At 45.3% G+C, this 17,753-nt stretch overlaps 1 protein-coding gene across 1 annotated transcript in view; it reads right to left on the bottom strand.

Moving 5' to 3' along the window:
• Positions 1 to 17,753, bottom strand: part of TXNRD1 (thioredoxin reductase 1) — a 128,025-nt gene that overhangs the window by 58,752 nt on the left and 51,520 nt on the right. The window contains exon 3 of the mRNA XM_069229003.1: positions 16,000 to 16,060. Coding sequence (XP_069085104.1) covers positions 16,000 to 16,060 — 61 coding nt within the window. The remainder of the gene's footprint in view (positions 1 to 15,999; positions 16,061 to 17,753) is intronic.

Genomic DNA, 17,753 nt, shown 5'->3' with positions numbered 1-17,753 from the left:
GTGATGTCTGCAACTATGGCAGTGATTTCCTACCAGGAGATCTCAAGAAGTAAGCAGTACCAGAACATATGTAGCAATTCAACCCTGAGCGCCCCACATCTTGGACAAACCACTCCAGTTGTAGTAAAATACTTACTCACCCTCCCCGAGGTGAAGTACACCCTCTGAAGACATAATAGTTAATCAACTTAAATTGGGTATTCCATGATACTTTGGGTACCTGTTCCAATACAGCTGCACAAGATTCCCCAGATCTTCCTCCCACTTTGTCCATAATGTATCTAGTGGGTATAGCAAGTCTTCCCTCATCGCCCTATATAGACAAGAGACCGCCTTAAAGGTGCCTGAAGATTTGACTAGGCATTGGCAACTCCTAAGATGAGGTAGTTCTGAGGACGCCCAAACCCAAGAGTGATTTCTGATTGCTGCCCCTGTGGTCAATCAAATTCCAAGCAAAACTACTCTAAAGGGAGAATCTCTCAGCATGAAATATATCCCCCACTCGTGTTGCACCTTCTGTCACCCACTCGTCTAAACTCCACCACTCCTATATGTCAAGTAGCATATCCAGTGAGTATGGGGCCTGTGTATGTGTTTTCTGTAAATATCTGGTCCAGCAGGACCGCAGCACCCAAAATTCTGTGGTGTCCCCAGCTGGGGACCAGACGACTTTCAGGATCACTTGGAAGAGGTGCAGAAGCTTCAGTACTAATTGGCCCACCTCGTCCCCCAGGTTTTGCCCTGCCCTATAGTCACTGAGCGAGCCACTGCAGCTGTGCTGGTAGGTAATAAGTCTTACATTTGGGGACTGCTAATACTCCCTTGGTCAACAGGAGCTGCAGTTTCGCCAGAGCCACTCTCCTGCAGCCCGTTCCCCAAAGAAAGTGCACAGTGAGGGATTCCAGTTCTCAAAATACTGATAAGCATACAGGTAAAGTAACGTAGAAATACAATAGGCGGGGGAATGCTATCATTTTGAGAAGGGCAATACATCCTGCCACTGAAAGTTTAAGCATTGCCCAGAAGGTAATGGACGCCCTGAGCCCACAAGCCGTTCTCCCTACATTCCCATTTACCAAGGTACTGCAGACAACAGGGTTCCCACTGTAGCAGTGCCAGACCCCCAGGTGGGGCACGATCCTCCAGTATTGGGGAACAGTCCTGACTTCTGCCAATTGACTCGTAAGCCTGACAATGAACCAAAGTTTTCGAGTAACTGTTGGGCCTGGGTAAGGTCTCTGTCATGTCACAAAGAAACATGAGGATGTCATCTGCGTATAGCATGATGTGGTGGTGTTGTCCGCCTGCTACTATACCTCTGTAGTACCACCCAGATCTGGCCCAACTGGCCAATGGTTCTATCTCTGGAGTGAAGAGCAGGTGCAATAAGGGACACTCTTGCCTGGTGCATCTGCCCACCGTATAGTTCCTGGAAAGGGCTCCGCCGGTTCTGACCCGAACTGTGGGGTTTGTAAATAATAGACAGGTCCAAGCAATGAAACAGTGGCACAAATTGAAGCGATGCATCACCCCATAGACAAAGACGCAGTCTAAGGTGTAAAAGGCTTTCTCTATGTCTACAGCAAAAATTACTGCTTCTTTGTGATCATAGGTGCCAATGTCCAGTAAGGCCCGAAGTTTCCTGATGTTTTTTGGCTTATGACAGGTAGGAATGAATGCTACCTGATCCAAATGAATTTGTGACGTCTTGTGGGGTAGATGCCTGGTTGCTAGAGGAGTCCTACTAAGAATTTTATAATCGATAATAAGCATGGACAGCAGTCTGTACACAGTGCAATCATGTGGCGGTCTACGGGTTTAAATAATGGCACTACCTACACCTTGCAGGTAGAAGGGGGTAGATGGCCCATGACCTTAGCGGCTGTTTATAGATCCACCAATTTTGTGGGTAGTATGTCTGCATACATGGTGTAGAACTCTACAGGGAGCCTGACGGTCCCAGGTGTTTTTTTCCTCACCATGCCCTTTATAGTTCCCTTTATCTCCTGAGGTGTTATATGCCCCCCCCACTCCTCCGCCTCCTCAGGAGTAAGGGCTCGGAGACTCAAGGCCTGGCACGCATACATTGAGGAATGCCTCAATGTAATCACCCATGTACATGAGTGCACTCAAATAGAGTCTAGTATAGTACCCTTGGAAATGTTGGTTGATGTCTGCCTGTCTATACAGCCTGCACCCCTGCTCCGTCTCCAATTACTCTATGACTGGGCCTTTGCCGGGCAGGATTAGCCAGCCAAGCTAAAAGGGTATGAGTCCAGTCACACTCAGCATGTGCTCTAACTAACTACACTTTATAATTATAGCACCAAAGCTTCTACACTTGCCCTGCTAGTTGCTCTTTAGTGTCATCTCCATCTCCAAGGTCTGGACTTCAGTCACCAGTGTACACCAAACCCCCACCTCCTCCGCTATGGATCATCCTCTGATTACTTTTCTAAAGGGGTCCTCCCATTCCACCTCTAGAGAGGACGCAGAGCCTGCATTGTCCTCAAAATATTGTTGAATAAGTCTTTAATAGTGTCCTGGAAAACAGGATCCTCCAGTATCTCCAGCTTCAGCTGCCAGTTAGGCATACAAGGAGTCAGCTGGTCCCAGCTAAAATGGAGAAGAATCGGGTTGTGATCCAAGACAGTATTAGCAGGGTATTCTACATCATGTATTAGCCAATGGATATCAGGGGTACAAAGGAATGTGTCTGATCTTACATGGAGTTTGTGAAGACCAGAAAAGGAGGAGTAGCCTTGAGTCAAGCGGGAGAGGGTCTTAAAATGAATTGAAAAAAAAAAAACTCACCTGCTCCTCGTGCGCCGTTCCTCTCCTTCGTCTCCTCCCTCAGGCACAGGCACCCAGCCTGCCCTGCAGCCAATTCTGATGCTGCTCTGTGCAGTGTCAGAATTGGCTGGGAGCACCCTGGCTGGGCGCTCCCAGGCAGACTAGGAGCCTGTGCAGGCTGTCTCCAGCCTTGTTGCTGGGCCTGAGAGAGCCTACAGCGCATGTGTGTTTGGCCGGCCCGAGACGGCCGGCTGGCCAAACACACATGCACTCTGAGGGGATTGCACAGTGCTGTTCCCTTGGTGCTCGTCTCCCGTAGCCCCGCCCGTTCCATCACAAAGGCATAGTAAACATAGTTTATTATCCCTTTGTGGTGAATGGTTTGCAGCTTCGGACTCATGCTGCTGTTGCTCATTGTTGCCACCACCTCCACCACTTGTTGTCATTTTTGTTTGGCTTCTACTATGAAGGGGATTGCCTCCATCTGCAGTCCCCCTCCTCATCCTGAGTCTATTAGGTTTCTTCTGAGGTGAACCCTGGGTCGAAGGAGGTTGCAGGTGCCAGCCCAGCCAGTACCAGGCTTCCTGTGGGGTTTGGAAAAACTGCACTCAATTGGGGGGCGATACTCATAGCTTAGGAGGAAGCATGATGGCGTACAGAATCCACGGGTGATGGAGATGCCTCTTTGCCTCTAAGAAGAATGATCATTGCTTTTGGACCTTCCTGGTAAGGTCTGGAAAGATCACAACTTTGCTGTTGTCCACTGTGAGATCTTTCAATCTGGCCTTGGTGAGGATGTGGGACCAGTCCTTATAGTGCAATAGTCTGGCCACCACTTGTGGTGGGGCTCCAGGGAGCGGGGGCCTCTCCAGGACTCATTACGCTCACTCCAGTGCATAAAATGGAGGGACGTCTTCCGGCGCCACCTCCTCCTGTAGCCAATGTTCTAGGTAGTTAAGCATGTGGCCCCCTTTCACCTGTTCACGGAGTTCATTCACTCAAATGTTATTATGATGTGACCTGTTTTCCACATCTTCTGCTATGGTCTCCAATGTCCAAACTCAGAACGTTCCTACTTCATGGTTGACAACGCTGAAGGGGCCTCTGCAAGTTCATTTTTTGCCACAAAGACTCTTTCTGCCAACTGCTTGTGGAGGTCCCTCAAGAGCCCCATATCAATCACTGAAGAATCAATTTTAGCTTCAAGGACCTTCCTAGACGCTCTGATGGCTTGCAGGATATCCTGTAGGATAGGACCACCAGGAGCCCCAATTTGAGAAGAAGGCACTCCTGCGTTCTGTGTGCACTCCCTAGATATACCCGGCGTCAGACCCCCAGTGTCTACCTCCTGTTTACGGGTGGACTTCCCCATCGCTCCTACACCGTTGTCCACCCTGAAGTTAGGTAAGCACCTTCCCCTAACATGGGGGTGTTAGAATCCCACTCCGAAAGGCCAAAGGAGGAACAAGGGTGGACCTCTTGCAATGGAAATGTATTAGCGGGGTGCTGTGTGGCTCAGGGCACCATGCTGCCCTAAATGTCCCAGTGGGATCTCCAGATTCACTCCTGGGAGCGGCAAGCATCCAAGCAAGAGGTCAGCACCCAACAAAGCGGCTCCCAGCACTGCATTTCAGTCCACCAAGGATTGGTGGTGGCTGCATCTGGTGATATGGGTATCCCTCATGTGGAGCAAGAGCAGGTAAGGTTCAAACCATCTAGTAAGTCCCAAAAACTAATCGAAGGGTAGATCTCTGCAGCTCTCCCAAGTGAGTTCGAAGTCCAAGCATTTCCAGATGGTGTGGGGTGCCCAATGCAGAGGAGGCAGGAGATCTGCTGACCCTCTTCAGTAAGTGTGTCCCTCACTGTACCCCGGAGGCACAAAACAGCACCCCAAGATAAATACCAGGTCTGCACACTCTGTTCTGGCCACAGGTGCCGAAGAAAGGTCAACTGCCCTGTGCTGTATGAGGCCCACTGTGCTAACCAGTCTGTGGGCGCTCACCGGCACAAGGTCAGGAGGGCTTGCCGTAATGGAGAGGGCACTACAGTGGTCTTGTCTCAGGGGCGCTGTGGATTCAATGGAGGAGTGAGCTGCCGCAGTGCCACTATGCAGAGTGATGTATCAGAAGAGACGGCTGTGGTGCTCCCTCTCTCTCTGCCCATACACCGAGCAATGGGGCAACTTCCCAGGGCCCTGGGCACAGTGCGAGAACCTCGGGCCCCAACAGGGACCCCACAACACCATGGGTGAAGGCAGTCCTCCAGCGGTCCACTCAGGTGCTCCGCACTCCAGCCATGGTCACATCAGGGGAAGGCAGCTCACCTGAGGCACGTTAGAGTGCTCCCCGCCCCTCGATTCTCTCACAGCAGTGCAGTGCCACTGTCTCACTCCAGGCACCAGGCTGAGTAGATCTATCTCTCCGACCACCTCCCAGTCCTCGCTGCAGTCACCAACACAATACTGCCTCCTCAGCTCAGGCCCCACATAGTCAGCAGGGAGCTGCTCAGTGCCCCAAAGTAGGTGCTCAAATCTCAGGGCCAGTCGAGGTGGGTTCACAGCATCAGCATCAACTCATCAGAAGGCCTTCAGAGGCTAGCATCTTGGGAGTAGGACCACAGATTCAAACTTCCCTGGGCTCTAAGTCATAGTTCTCCACGTTGTGTGACATTCAGTACCTCCAAGGGCATTTCAAGAGGCGGGGGGTTCATGGCATGCCAGGGACCCCCGCCGCCATGATCTTACAAGCCTCTCTTGCAGACGTTGAAGGCAGAAACATTTTAGTATATGGTTTTTTAGATGGCATAGATCTTTGTTTACTGAATGTATGTGTGCCCAATGTAGATGATAATGTTTTTTTCCTATAGGTTACTTGAGGTACTTACGCCATATGTGAGAGTCCCCCGCTTGTGGGCAAAAGATGTTAACTGTGTGTTGGATGGAGATTTGAAGACCTCACAACCCCAGACAAGAAATTATGAATAACCTGGATTGCATAGACGTATGGAGAGCCCTCAATCCAGGGAAGAGAGTATTCACTTTCTACTCCCCTGTATCTAGTGTACATTCAGTAGACTGGATAGGCTATTGCTTGTCCCAGACCTTGCAGGAACACTTGCATGATGTACAGCATAGGGTAAGATCCTGTCAGATCATGTCCCCCGCTGGCTAACGTATGCGTTGAGTAGGAGTACTCCCTCTATTCCCACATGGTATATTCCACTGGGGGCACTTAAGGACACTGCATTTTATTGGGACAGTGAGACAGTCATAGAGACATACTTTGACACTTACCAGGGCAACGTCGACCAGGGCCAATGAATGGGTTGTGCTGAAAGTGGTTCTCCAGGGGAGTGCCTTACAAAGTATATTGAACAAAATTGCAACTGCAGAAAGATCTCTAAAGTCAGAAAGTAAAATGAACTGGAGTACAGAGCCAGGAGAGTGACATGATGAGAGTTGACAGAGAAGTACTAGAAACAAAAAAATGAATACGGGATATATGGGCAGCATTAGATTCATATTACAAGACTAAAAGAAGAGGCCACATAGGGAAGGAGTTAAGCTGGGATGACTCCTTGCTTGGCTACTTAAGAGGGAGGCTCCTACACCATTGATATTGTGCCATCCCAGGGGAGGATGGAACAATGTTGACCACACAAACAGAAATTAACAAATACCTGAGTGAGAATCTAGTGAAAGCCTATGAAAAGCTACTACAGAGGTATGATGTATCCACACAATGTTTCTTAGAGGGTTGAAAATCACAAAAGTATCAAAGAAGAGGAGTCTTTCACCGGAGGCTGATATAATGTTAGAAGAGATCCATGTGGTTATTCTTGAATCACTGCATAACAAAAATCTAGGGGCGAATGTTTTACCATCTGAATTTTGCCAGGCTAATGCCTCACTGCTCACAGAGTGCCTGCTGAAAGTATTACTGGAACTATCACAGTCTATATGGAAGGCTGTCATAATCATGTAGCCAAGATCCTATCAACCAATGTCCATAATGAATGTAGATGTGAAATTGCTATTAAAAATACTTGCCAATAGCCTCAAACCGTTGATCAGCACATTAGTGCATGAATGCCTGACTGGCTTTTACCTACCAGGGGCATCATTATGAATATTAGCTGGATAACGCAACATGTCATGCACTCAGTTCAGATGGGGTCTGGAGCTAGTTTCCAGAAAAGGATCTCTTTATTGTATTCCAACTCTACAGCATGTGTGCTCTGGAGGTCACTTATGGGACAGTTGGAGGGCAAAGAGGGGGACCAGATAGGGATGTCCCTTGTCCCCTTTCTTATTTCCTTTGGCTGTTGAGCCACTGGTCGCTCAGATGCGTTGGATGTTGAGGGACTAAGGTATTCCAGAGGGGAATACTACTCAAGTTCTGTCCCTCTATGCAGATGATCTCATTTATCTGCAATCGCCTCAAATCTCAATTTAAAGACCACTGGCTGAACTTCAAGCATTCAGGGAAGCCTAGGGCTCTTTATTAGTCATGGTAACTCAAAATTATTCCCCTTGACATAGCTGGAAGGTGCTACGAGAGAAAGGCTACCACAGGTGGGACTGTATTAGGAGACAGGTTCTGCTATTTAGGTACACAAGTAGCACATACGTCTCAGAATCAGTTCATCTATAATATGAATAGAGTTCTGGATGGACTCTAAGCCTCTGTCCACTTTCGGAATACTTTGTCCTTGAATACGATGGGGAGGGTAGCAGTTGCAAAAATGGTCTTCCTCCTTTGTTGCCTTTACGCTTTGTAGCACTCTACGTGTGCGGTACTTGGAGCCTCTTAAAAAAATTGGAGAGTTTGTTGGTCTCATAGATTTAGATGGGCAAAAGGAGCAGGGTAGGACTGAAGGCACTCAAATTAAACACAGAAGAAGGAGGGCTGGGACTCCCAGACTTGGAGTCGTACTATTTGGTGACGCAGCTCCAGCAAGCAGTGAAATGATGCTCAACATAGGACAACTTGGTAGTAAGACTTCTACCAGGAGAGTAGGGACTAGATGATTTGCTGGTGTGTTTGATGTCTGACACACATCAGGTACACTATTGTCCCTAAATAGTGCAACAGGTAGCTAGAGTGTTGGAAACTATAGCGAAGACCACCTTTTTCAAAGAAATGACCACGTTGGAGGCTAAAGCCTTCCATAGACATTAGTTGTGATATGTCCATGTGGCAATGGACGGATGGTGACTGTGTCGCCTTAGGAGATCTATTCCCGGAAGCCACCTGAATTACCTTCCAGTAGGCACAAAATCATTTTGGGGTGGGCCACAATTTGCAGTTTGGAAAAACAACCAAGACAATCAGGGGTAAATGAACGGGCATCCTTCAACCCTCTGCCCCACGGAAATAAATGTGAGATATGTTGGAAGAGGGGTCTACTGGGAGAGTGGTTTCCCGACTCACGCAGCACTGAATCAAGACAGGAGCCATTGGTCCTGCAAGCGAGACTGAGATGGCAGGAAGATGTCCAGGAGCCGTTGTTGGATTGGGAGTAGAGACGCATATGCCCAGGTAAGAGGGATGTTCAGTAATGATTTAAAAAAATGACAGATTACCATAAAATCTTCTTCAAGCACCAACTCAAAACCCTTTCAAACTCCAAAAACATGAGCAATTGACAGGTATTTTCCTATCAGAAAAATGACAACCCGTTTGTTCCTACATAACGGTTGTGTTTATTTGAACGGTGATTTACATTTTCACAGCAGCCAGATAAAGCCCCAAACTGAAAATAAAACTGCACTTTTCTGCCGAGGAAGGGCAAATCTTCTAGGATTGACCCGCCTTGGGAGATGTGTGTTTACAACCCCTTGTGAATTCATCCGGCGTGTCGCTGCATCTGCGCTTGGCAGCTGAGGCAGGAGGGCAGACTGAGCTCCAGTGGCAAACCGGAACTGAAACCGCGGCGCCTGTGATTCATCCGCGAAGAGTAAACACTTGACGTCAGCCCAGGTGTTGCTTTTCAAAGCTGATGTTGGTCTATTATTAGATTGGCCTCACATTTAAGGCAACTTCCGGATCGAGTGAAGCCGTAGAGTGCACTGAGTTCCCGCAGTCATTTACGAGAATTAAGCCCCACCCATTTGCAGGTTGCCAAGGAAAGGAGGACTGCGCCAAAAATTCCCACTTCCAGAAACGAGTACTTGTCGGAAGATCTTCCTCATAGGCTGCGAAATATTTTTTTAAAAAGGAAAGTCCCTAACCAGTAAGATTTATTTCGACGGGTGTCACCTTCCTCATAGGGCACCAGACTCCATTCCTTTCAACCTACACACCACAAGAGGCCAAGTCAAAGTCAGAAGGTCCGCTATCTATAGGCAGGGCCGCTGGAATTATGCAGGCGCGGAGGGCAAAATTATGCAGCTCAGTTGAGTAAATTATGCGTCAAGAAAAGGCAAAACGTGTGGCACAATGCAGCACAATTTCTATTAGTATTACTTCATTGTTTTGTCTTTTTTAGGGTCGAGCCTGTGAGTGCTTCAACTTGTGCATGCGTCTCATATGCGAGACGCTGTTGTGTTCAGTAAAGGGCTTGGAGCCCGCCTGTCGCTCACCATTTGTTGGTTTGCTTGGCACTCTTATTTAGAGCCTTGTAATTCTTGTAATTCTTCAAGGCATCCAGTTTTTAGCAACAACCCTTCCGTTCCTCTGTGTGGAGCAGGGAACAAGCACTAAGTGATTTCAACTTATTTACTGACCGCTGCGCCCCACATGAATGTGGTACTAGTTTGTTCTAACTTCCAGTGCCCCACAAACAGAAGGCTTGTGACTGTGAAAAACGTGCCCAGCAGGACAAACAAAATTGCAAAGTTTTATTTTTTAAAGCTAAATTTATTTTATTTTGTTAAGTCGCCTTTTCCTAGTTTCTACTCATATTTTTTTTTGTGTTGCTCGTGGGCGTTGTGTAAAAAGATGACAATTAACTTGTTCAAAATATGTGAGACCTATTGCATTGCAAATGCTTGTTACACTTGTTGACACTATCTGACTCTTTTGTCACACTGCAGATTATGCAGTAGATGATGGATTATGTGTCAAATCTATAATTATGTGAAAAACGCCACAGCCGCACAATTGAATAATTCCAGTGGCCCAGCCTATGGGAAGGGGTAACTTTCAGGAAAGGTTTACAAATGTGGGCTTTGTTACGAGTTGCTGATTGGGCAACCACGAGTTGTCCAGTGTTTCCAAACCCCAAATTCCCATGTTTGGAAGCAGCAGACCTGTTTTACAGGGTTTGGATCCACACCCAGGAAAACCATGGCTGGAGACAGGCAAGGGTTAAAATCATAGGAATAGCCTGGTACCCTGCCGTCCCCTACAGCACCACAGGGGGAACAATCACCGCTTCCCCGTATGGTCACACAGAATTGAATGATGGAACCACGCATGCAATAACAACGCATATCTTAACGCGGTCGGAACCACAGCCGCTTTGTTTCCACGCATGCCTTTACCACGCATGCCTTTACAACTAATTTTGTTGTAAAAGCATGACTAGAAAAGGCATGTGTAGAAATGACATGCAGAACAGCATGTGTGGCTCTATCATACAACCCCCCACTTGCCCTAACCTAACACAAACTACACTAACCCCCCCTGAGTCCTAAAAAAAACCAATCCTAACCCCCACCCCTTCCTTAGAAACTAAAGTACCCCGACCCTCCACCCGCTCTGAACCCTATAAAAAAGCTACCCTGAACCCCACTCCTGGCCCATAAAACAAAACCCGACACCTACCCTGAGCTCTAAAACCTTCCCCCCTAAGGAAACTACCCCAGCCCCCCCACACGCCATCAGCCCTAAAACTCACCCTCTAAGAAAACGACCCTGACCCCACCCACCCTAAGCTCTAGAAAAAAACCTATCCTGACCTCTCTACCCCACTGCAAAAAACGAAATTACCCCCACCCGCCCAGAGCCCTAAAACCTTCTCACCCCTAAGTGAACTACCCCAACCCCCACCATCCACCCTGAGCCCTAAAACCTTCCCCCTAAGTAAACTACCTGAAAAAGCCCACCCACCCTAAGCGCTAAATTCACCACACCCCTAAAAACTACCCCACCCCTGCCCCAACCCCACTTACCTCACAGCGTCCTCTCCTAATCCTTCCTCCTCTCCTCTCCTCCCACCCTTCCTTAAACCTTCCCCCACCTCTTTAAAAATAAACTACCCTGCCCCCCACCCTAAGCCCTAAATAAAAATAACTAAACCACACCACCCTGCTCCTAAAAAATAAAATAGCCCAACCCCCGCCCTAAGCCCTAAAAAACGAAATACTGAAATTCCCCACCCCGCCCCTAAAAACAAACGACCCCCCCACCCTCATCCTGGACTCCACACTCAGCATGACTCAGCAGGTCAACGCCATCTCCTCTTCCTGCTACAACACTCTCCACATGCTCTGCAAGATCTTCAAGTGGATTCCTGTTGAAACCAGGAAAACTGTCACCCACGCTGGGTCAGCAGCCGACTGGACTACGGAAATGCTCTATATGCAGGAACTACGACCAAACTCCAAACAAAACTGCAAAGAATCCAGAACACATCCGCCCGCCTCATTCTTGACGTCCCATGCCGCAACCACATCTCCCCCCACCTCAGAGACCTACACTGGCTACCAGTATCGAAGAGGATCACCTTCAAATTCCTCACCCAGGCACACAAAGCCCTCCACAACACAGGCCCAGCCTACCTCAACAACAGACTCACCTTCCACACCCCCACCTGCTATCTCTGCTCCTCCAGCCTCGCCCTCGCCTCCATACGCCGCATCCGCCACACCACCGTTGGAGGAAGATCATTTTCTTACTTAGCCACCAAGACCTGGAACTCCCTACCACTCAACCTTCACCAGACCCAGGACCACCTGACATTCAGGAAACGCCTCAAGACATGGCTTTTCGATCAGTAGCTACCCCCCAGCGCCTTGAGACTCTAACAGGTGAGTAGCGCGCTTTTTTAAATCCTTTGATTGATTGATTGATTGATTGATTCACTACAAACCCTTAATCCACCTCACCCCTAAAATCTACCCCCATCCCTGCCCCAGCCCACTTACCTCAACGCATCCTTTCCCAATCCACTCTGTCTTTTTCTGTGCCTTAAGAATGCATATGCGTAGTTTGGCACATAAAAAGGCAGTCGTTGCTCTGGCAAGCATGGTTACGCTTGCGTGGGAAACATTTGCGTTGTTTACAACGTGTTGTTCAGGACTTTCCCACCACACAGCCTTCCTGACCCTTGTCTCCGACCCCCAACTTACACGAGTCTCCAAATGCCATTTACCGTCTTCACAGAGCAAGTGGTAAATAGTACCGGTATCAACCCCCCTCCAAGTCCCCTTCAACCTCCCCCCATGTAGGAAACAGGGCAAAACCTGCCTAAAAGGACCCATTAATTCTGGTTCCCATTTCCGAGAGGTTAAGTTGCGATCCCCATTATCACTCATTATCACTTGGTAAGAAAACAACCAAAGCCACTTAATTCAATACTCCTTAATTCCACTTGTAAATAAGAAAATCTTCTCATACACCTTTATTTGTTCTTTTTAGTTGTGAAATTTTGATATTGTGTCTTACATTTTTATTGGATATTGCCCTTTTTGCGTAATGTGGACCAATGGAACTGCTTTGATTGTTATAGAATAGGGATGGGCATTCTAAGTTACAGTCAGTCCTCTCTTGATTCTTGACCAGTGTCATTCCCCACATTACTCTTGAACTGTATTTGGACCTTTCCTGATTACCAAGTGCAGCCCGTGTTCTGCATTTTGCCCTGATGCTGCTTCTAATGGACTTTGCTGATGCTTCACTGTTTTGCTGATGAAACTGAATTAAATGCTAAACCTAGGAGAGGTATATTCTAATGCAAATGTTATTTTTTCTTGAGTAGACTTAGCATGCCGACACCTGCCTCTTTTGTTTAGTTAGTTTAATTTAGCCCAAGATAGATGTTTTCCAAATTGTTTTTGACTTCTCTTTTCGACTTTTGCCTGCATGTGTTAGCTCACTCCCACACATGCTTTTCCTAATTTGGTTAGAGGTAGGGAGAACCTGTCCCCCAATCCTTGTAAATTGAATTTGTGCATTTGAGTTGACTGATGTCTTTAAATACTGAATTGAAACATGTTTCTGTTTAACAAATGATTGCTGATATTATCAATATGTATTATTCTTTTGGAATGTCTAATGGTGCTAATGTTGAGTAGATTAAACTTGTTTCATAGATTTGGTCAGTCTATGGTGTACATTTGTCTTTATAATCTGATCTTGCGCACCATTAATGTTACTTTGGCTGTGTGGTTATAATAAAGCTTTGAAACCTTATTCAGATAGGAGTTTTATTTCCGTGGCCACATTGGCCATAGTGTCTCAATTGTTGATTGACTTATTAAAGTATTGTCGATTGACATATTGAAGTAAAATTGTGGTTTATATGGTTCACCACCCTTTATACTGGGTCAAAGTTTTATCGACTGTTGTAGTCCTGCGAAGGAGGAAAACGCGCTCTTGTCCTGAAGTGCTGAAAGGTGTCCTTGTGCCAGAAAACCAGGACGCATTCAGCGTGTTTCCCTGGGGGCTGCAGCCCAGAATTGCACCCAGAAAGGGTATCCGTTGGATCTCCCTACTTTTACAGCACTTTGGAGATGATACCGATGGTCTTGAACATAGTGCGGGTGTGCAAGGGCAGCCAGTGATGTTCCACCAGTGTGGATGTGTTGTGGTCACATTTCATCAGTGCCTTGATGAGATGTGCACAGTGTCATCTTTAGGATGTTGGGGCTCTGGGCAAAACATATTTTGGGACTCCAGGTAGGAGCAACTTTGAATTTAATTACCAATTTTCTGCTAATTTAAGCACACATGATGCAAAACAATGTTAACATTCCTGGCATGGGATTACACCAAAACAGCAGAAGCTTGTTTTTCCTTGGGCCCCAAAAATCCTTACATTGATACTGGGTAGAGAGTGTGAGACAGAGTGGGAGGTAGAGGTAGGCAAAAGAAAAGGAGAGAGGTTGAGATAAATAGAAAGGTGTGAGAGAGAGTGAGGAAGACCTTCCTGGCAGACCCCTCTGATGGTGGGTGCCTTGGGCAATTGCCCACATTGCCCATGCCTTAAAAGACTCTGGGCGAGTGTGTTATATTATATACAATGCCCTTAAGGGGGAATCAGTGTGTATTCTGGGAGGCCATGTATCACCATCCAGATGAGGGGTACGAGCGCTTGAAAGGATAGTACTGAAGTTGCTTTCTGGTTAGAATGGTTTGACTAAATTCAGTAGAGAGAACTGGTATCACAGTGTCTTATTTTTCTCTACAAAATGTTCATTATGGGTTAAGATTAGTGTCCAGAGTTAGTCTGAGTGCACTGGAATTGGGATAAAGCTGGGGTTTGAATCAGTCCAGATTCATATTGTTGAGCAAGATTTGATCTAGCAGGTGCATGACCAGCAGCCACTAACCTCGACTCCATCAAAATTTCATTGCGATAACCCAACTGAAGTAAGCATTCATTTCTGAGTGGCAACTTAGGTCAAAACTGAAGCTCAAAGAATAGAAAAGATGCATACTCTAGAACCAGCAAAGAAATGGTCTCATGATCAGTTAGTGCAAATAACTTAGGGGTACAAATGTGCACATGCAGACATATAGTCTGATTTCCCCTTGGGAGTACCCCCTTTAATGAATCAACTCTCCATGAGGCCTTCAAACCGCAAGAGGCTGGTGGATACCAGACACTCTTGAGGTGTGTAATATGGTAACTCATCGCTGGTATGCTAGCCAACATGGCCTCTCTGCCAGTGCTGAGAGGAAGTACAATCTGTCTACCTCACAAATTGTTTTGTGCATCTAACGCAATTAAATTGGACACCAGACTAGAGGACTTACTTTCACTGCCTGCTAAACGTAACTACAATATAAAAGAAAAAAGGATATAAGTTATATGTTTACAGGTGTGCTCAAAAGTGAACCTAATTTTTCTCTTATCAGAGTTAATATTAGGCCAGGTAAGTGTGGGAGATTCACAGCGATAAATGCACCATCGCTCCAAGTCATACAAATAGCACAATCAAGCAAGTACTCACCAAACTGCAAAGGCACCCTTCCCGCAGCACTACTCTACTCTGGTCAGTGAATCCAGTTGTGGAAACATCAGAACAACATGAACAAGTGACACACTGAGAGCAGAAGATACACAAACACAACTTTACTCTCACAAGCTCAAATGGCAACAAGAGGGGTTCAGTGTTGGACTTCTATATAAATTATAAATAAATAATCCAGGATTTGTAAAGTGCCCAAATCACCCATGAGGTCACAAGGCACTGAATTGTAGGCACAGGGAGATTACGTGATTTGCCCAGAATCACAGGATGTTGTGCCGACACTGAAACTCAAACCTGGTTTTCCATTGCCAAAGTCGGCGGCTCTGGCTGTTATACCACATCCTCATCCATTATCCATGCAAAAATGTCAGGATATCCATACACAATGTATTATATAGAGTGAATCATAAAAAAACAATTTATGTAGCCATGATGCTAAAAATGTGAGGTGGATCATTCTGGACGTGACACCTTGGACTAATTCCAGTGAATCTAGGTAATGGAAGTCACAATCACAAACTTAACAAGTGTGAAAGATATACCCAGATGTGTGTGTCATAGTCCATTGTGCCTTAGATTCAAGTTGCTTGTGTTCCTGTTTTTTGGGGGCATTGCTTCACAGTTTGGACTAGACTGCTCCTCTTAGAGAGCTGAGGTATCAGAGTATTGTCAGAATATCATTTGACATAAGTATTGTATCCTAAATATTATCTACAAACATATTGTCTATTAGAGCTAATAATGAAAAACCTACCCCAAAGGGGTGATATTTTTGCAAACAATACGCAGGGCACAATATTTATGTGACAGTATTTCTGTATGTGATATTCTGGCATAAAAACCCTTTGACATTATGGTAGGTCTCTCTTGTGGCACATTTAACACACACATGATGGACTGGAATGCAGCCCAGTGTAATCACCAGTGACTAAGATTAATAAAAGCATTCCACTAAAATCCTATACAGTAACCCAATGTATGTTGGCCCAGAACATAGACATCTGGTCAACGCTTAACATCAGTTTATATAGAAGAAGTGGAAATTTCAACCAATGAGATCTTACCCTCTTTATCCAGCTCAACAGAAACATAGCAGATACCAAAAGAATCCAAAAGATCTTTCACCTGTAGGAAAGATAGTGTATAAAGAGTTACAAAATGTTGATCAAAGTGTACTACATTTTTCACATAATTCTTTGGTTTTCTGTACGATAGTCAATAAGTATTTTATTAGTGCATTTCTAACTGTTCATTGACAAGGAACAGCAATACAAAGTATCTTACACAAGGTCCAGTTGTGCCTGAATTAGAGGTACGATTTGATATAAAATATAAACTGAATGAAAACAGTGATGATCAGAAGTATTGCCCTCAGCATAACAGTATGAATACCTGGCAATATCACAGTGAATAATTCTGACACAAAAACACATTGCAATTATTAAATATCTATATCTAATTATAATCAGAACAATTTCAATATATTCCAATATTTTTTCAAAAGCATTAATCATTCCGATATTAGTAAATCTGATGTATTATACGCTTTGCACATCTTATATAATTTAACAACATATAAATAGTTTTAAAATCATATATTGATAAATCAGCTGATACCAAAGAGGAAATTATTCTAATTTAACAATGTTCCTTTCTTGCAGAAGGCCCCTAGCTTTCCTGATTACATCTATAACATAGGTAGAAGCAGACAATAGCATCCTTTCACCAATCAGGTGCACATATCCCAGTATTAGTGAGTCAAGGGATCCTAGTAATTAAGATACTTGATCAGAGTTTAGAAAGACATGTAGACGATCAGAGAGTCAGCATTCACTAATTCTTTATTTGATTACCAGGATCATTGTATCACTTCTTGACTCTCTTGCTTTCTGGAGACCTAGGATAAAATGCATCTGGCAAAGTAAACTGATTTTGCAGGGTCTAACGAGCCCCCACAAGAATATTGGACCACCCCAATCTAATACAGAACAGTTCATATTTGGAGCTTCTATCTTTACCAAAATATAGAACACTTAATAGGGCTTTAGACACTGCACAAGCAATCAGATGTATCTCCCAAAATAATTTTTTGATTTTGTGATTTGCATGCTTGGGAAATCCACATGTGCATTTGGGACTATGTATTCACCGCAGTCCAGTAACACCTCTTCATTGCCTCCACAAAGAGAAGAAAGAACTTCATAACTTCATCCTTCCTTATTTTATGATGTTATACATTATGGTTTAGGTGCCTGTCGGGATCAGCACATTTAGAGGGTAAATATCTCAAGAGCTGTGTGTATGTCTGCATGCTTCAGCTGTCTATTACAAAACCTTTGATTGCTGGACCCACAGAAAGAATTATAGAATGTTGCCCCAATCCATAGGTAGAGGAGTTCTTTATTTAAAAAAATGTGTGAGTCAACTCTGCAAGTCAATTTATATCACAACGTTCAAGTATAATACAACTCCGAAATGCACATAGAATTATTGAGACCTGCACAGTGAGGACATCAGCTGACGGTAGGACCCTTGCTGCTGGAAAGATTCCCAATTGAGCACAGCATATATTTAGTCTTACAAAAGTAATAGCCTGTTGGAATATTCCAAAATCTTACGAACTGTACAAGTTTTCTGAAAAGCATTGTAGTTTTGACTTGACAGTGTTTAGCATGTAATTAGCATTAGAAATAAACGATTTAGATCCTTAGATACAGCCTAGATAGCAGCTTCATATTTTTTACCTGTCTACGGCCACGTTACATAACATTTTACACCATCATTTGCAAAAATACAAGAAGATATCTCCAATTCTTGC

The sequence above is a fragment of the Pleurodeles waltl genome, chromosome 4_1 (assembly GCF_031143425.1).
Source record: "Pleurodeles waltl isolate 20211129_DDA chromosome 4_1, aPleWal1.hap1.20221129, whole genome shotgun sequence".
Classification (NCBI taxonomy): Eukaryota; Metazoa; Chordata; class Amphibia; order Caudata; family Salamandridae; genus Pleurodeles; species Pleurodeles waltl.
Note: the sequence above shows the minus strand (reverse complement) of the source record. Positions and strands in the feature narration are given on the sequence as shown.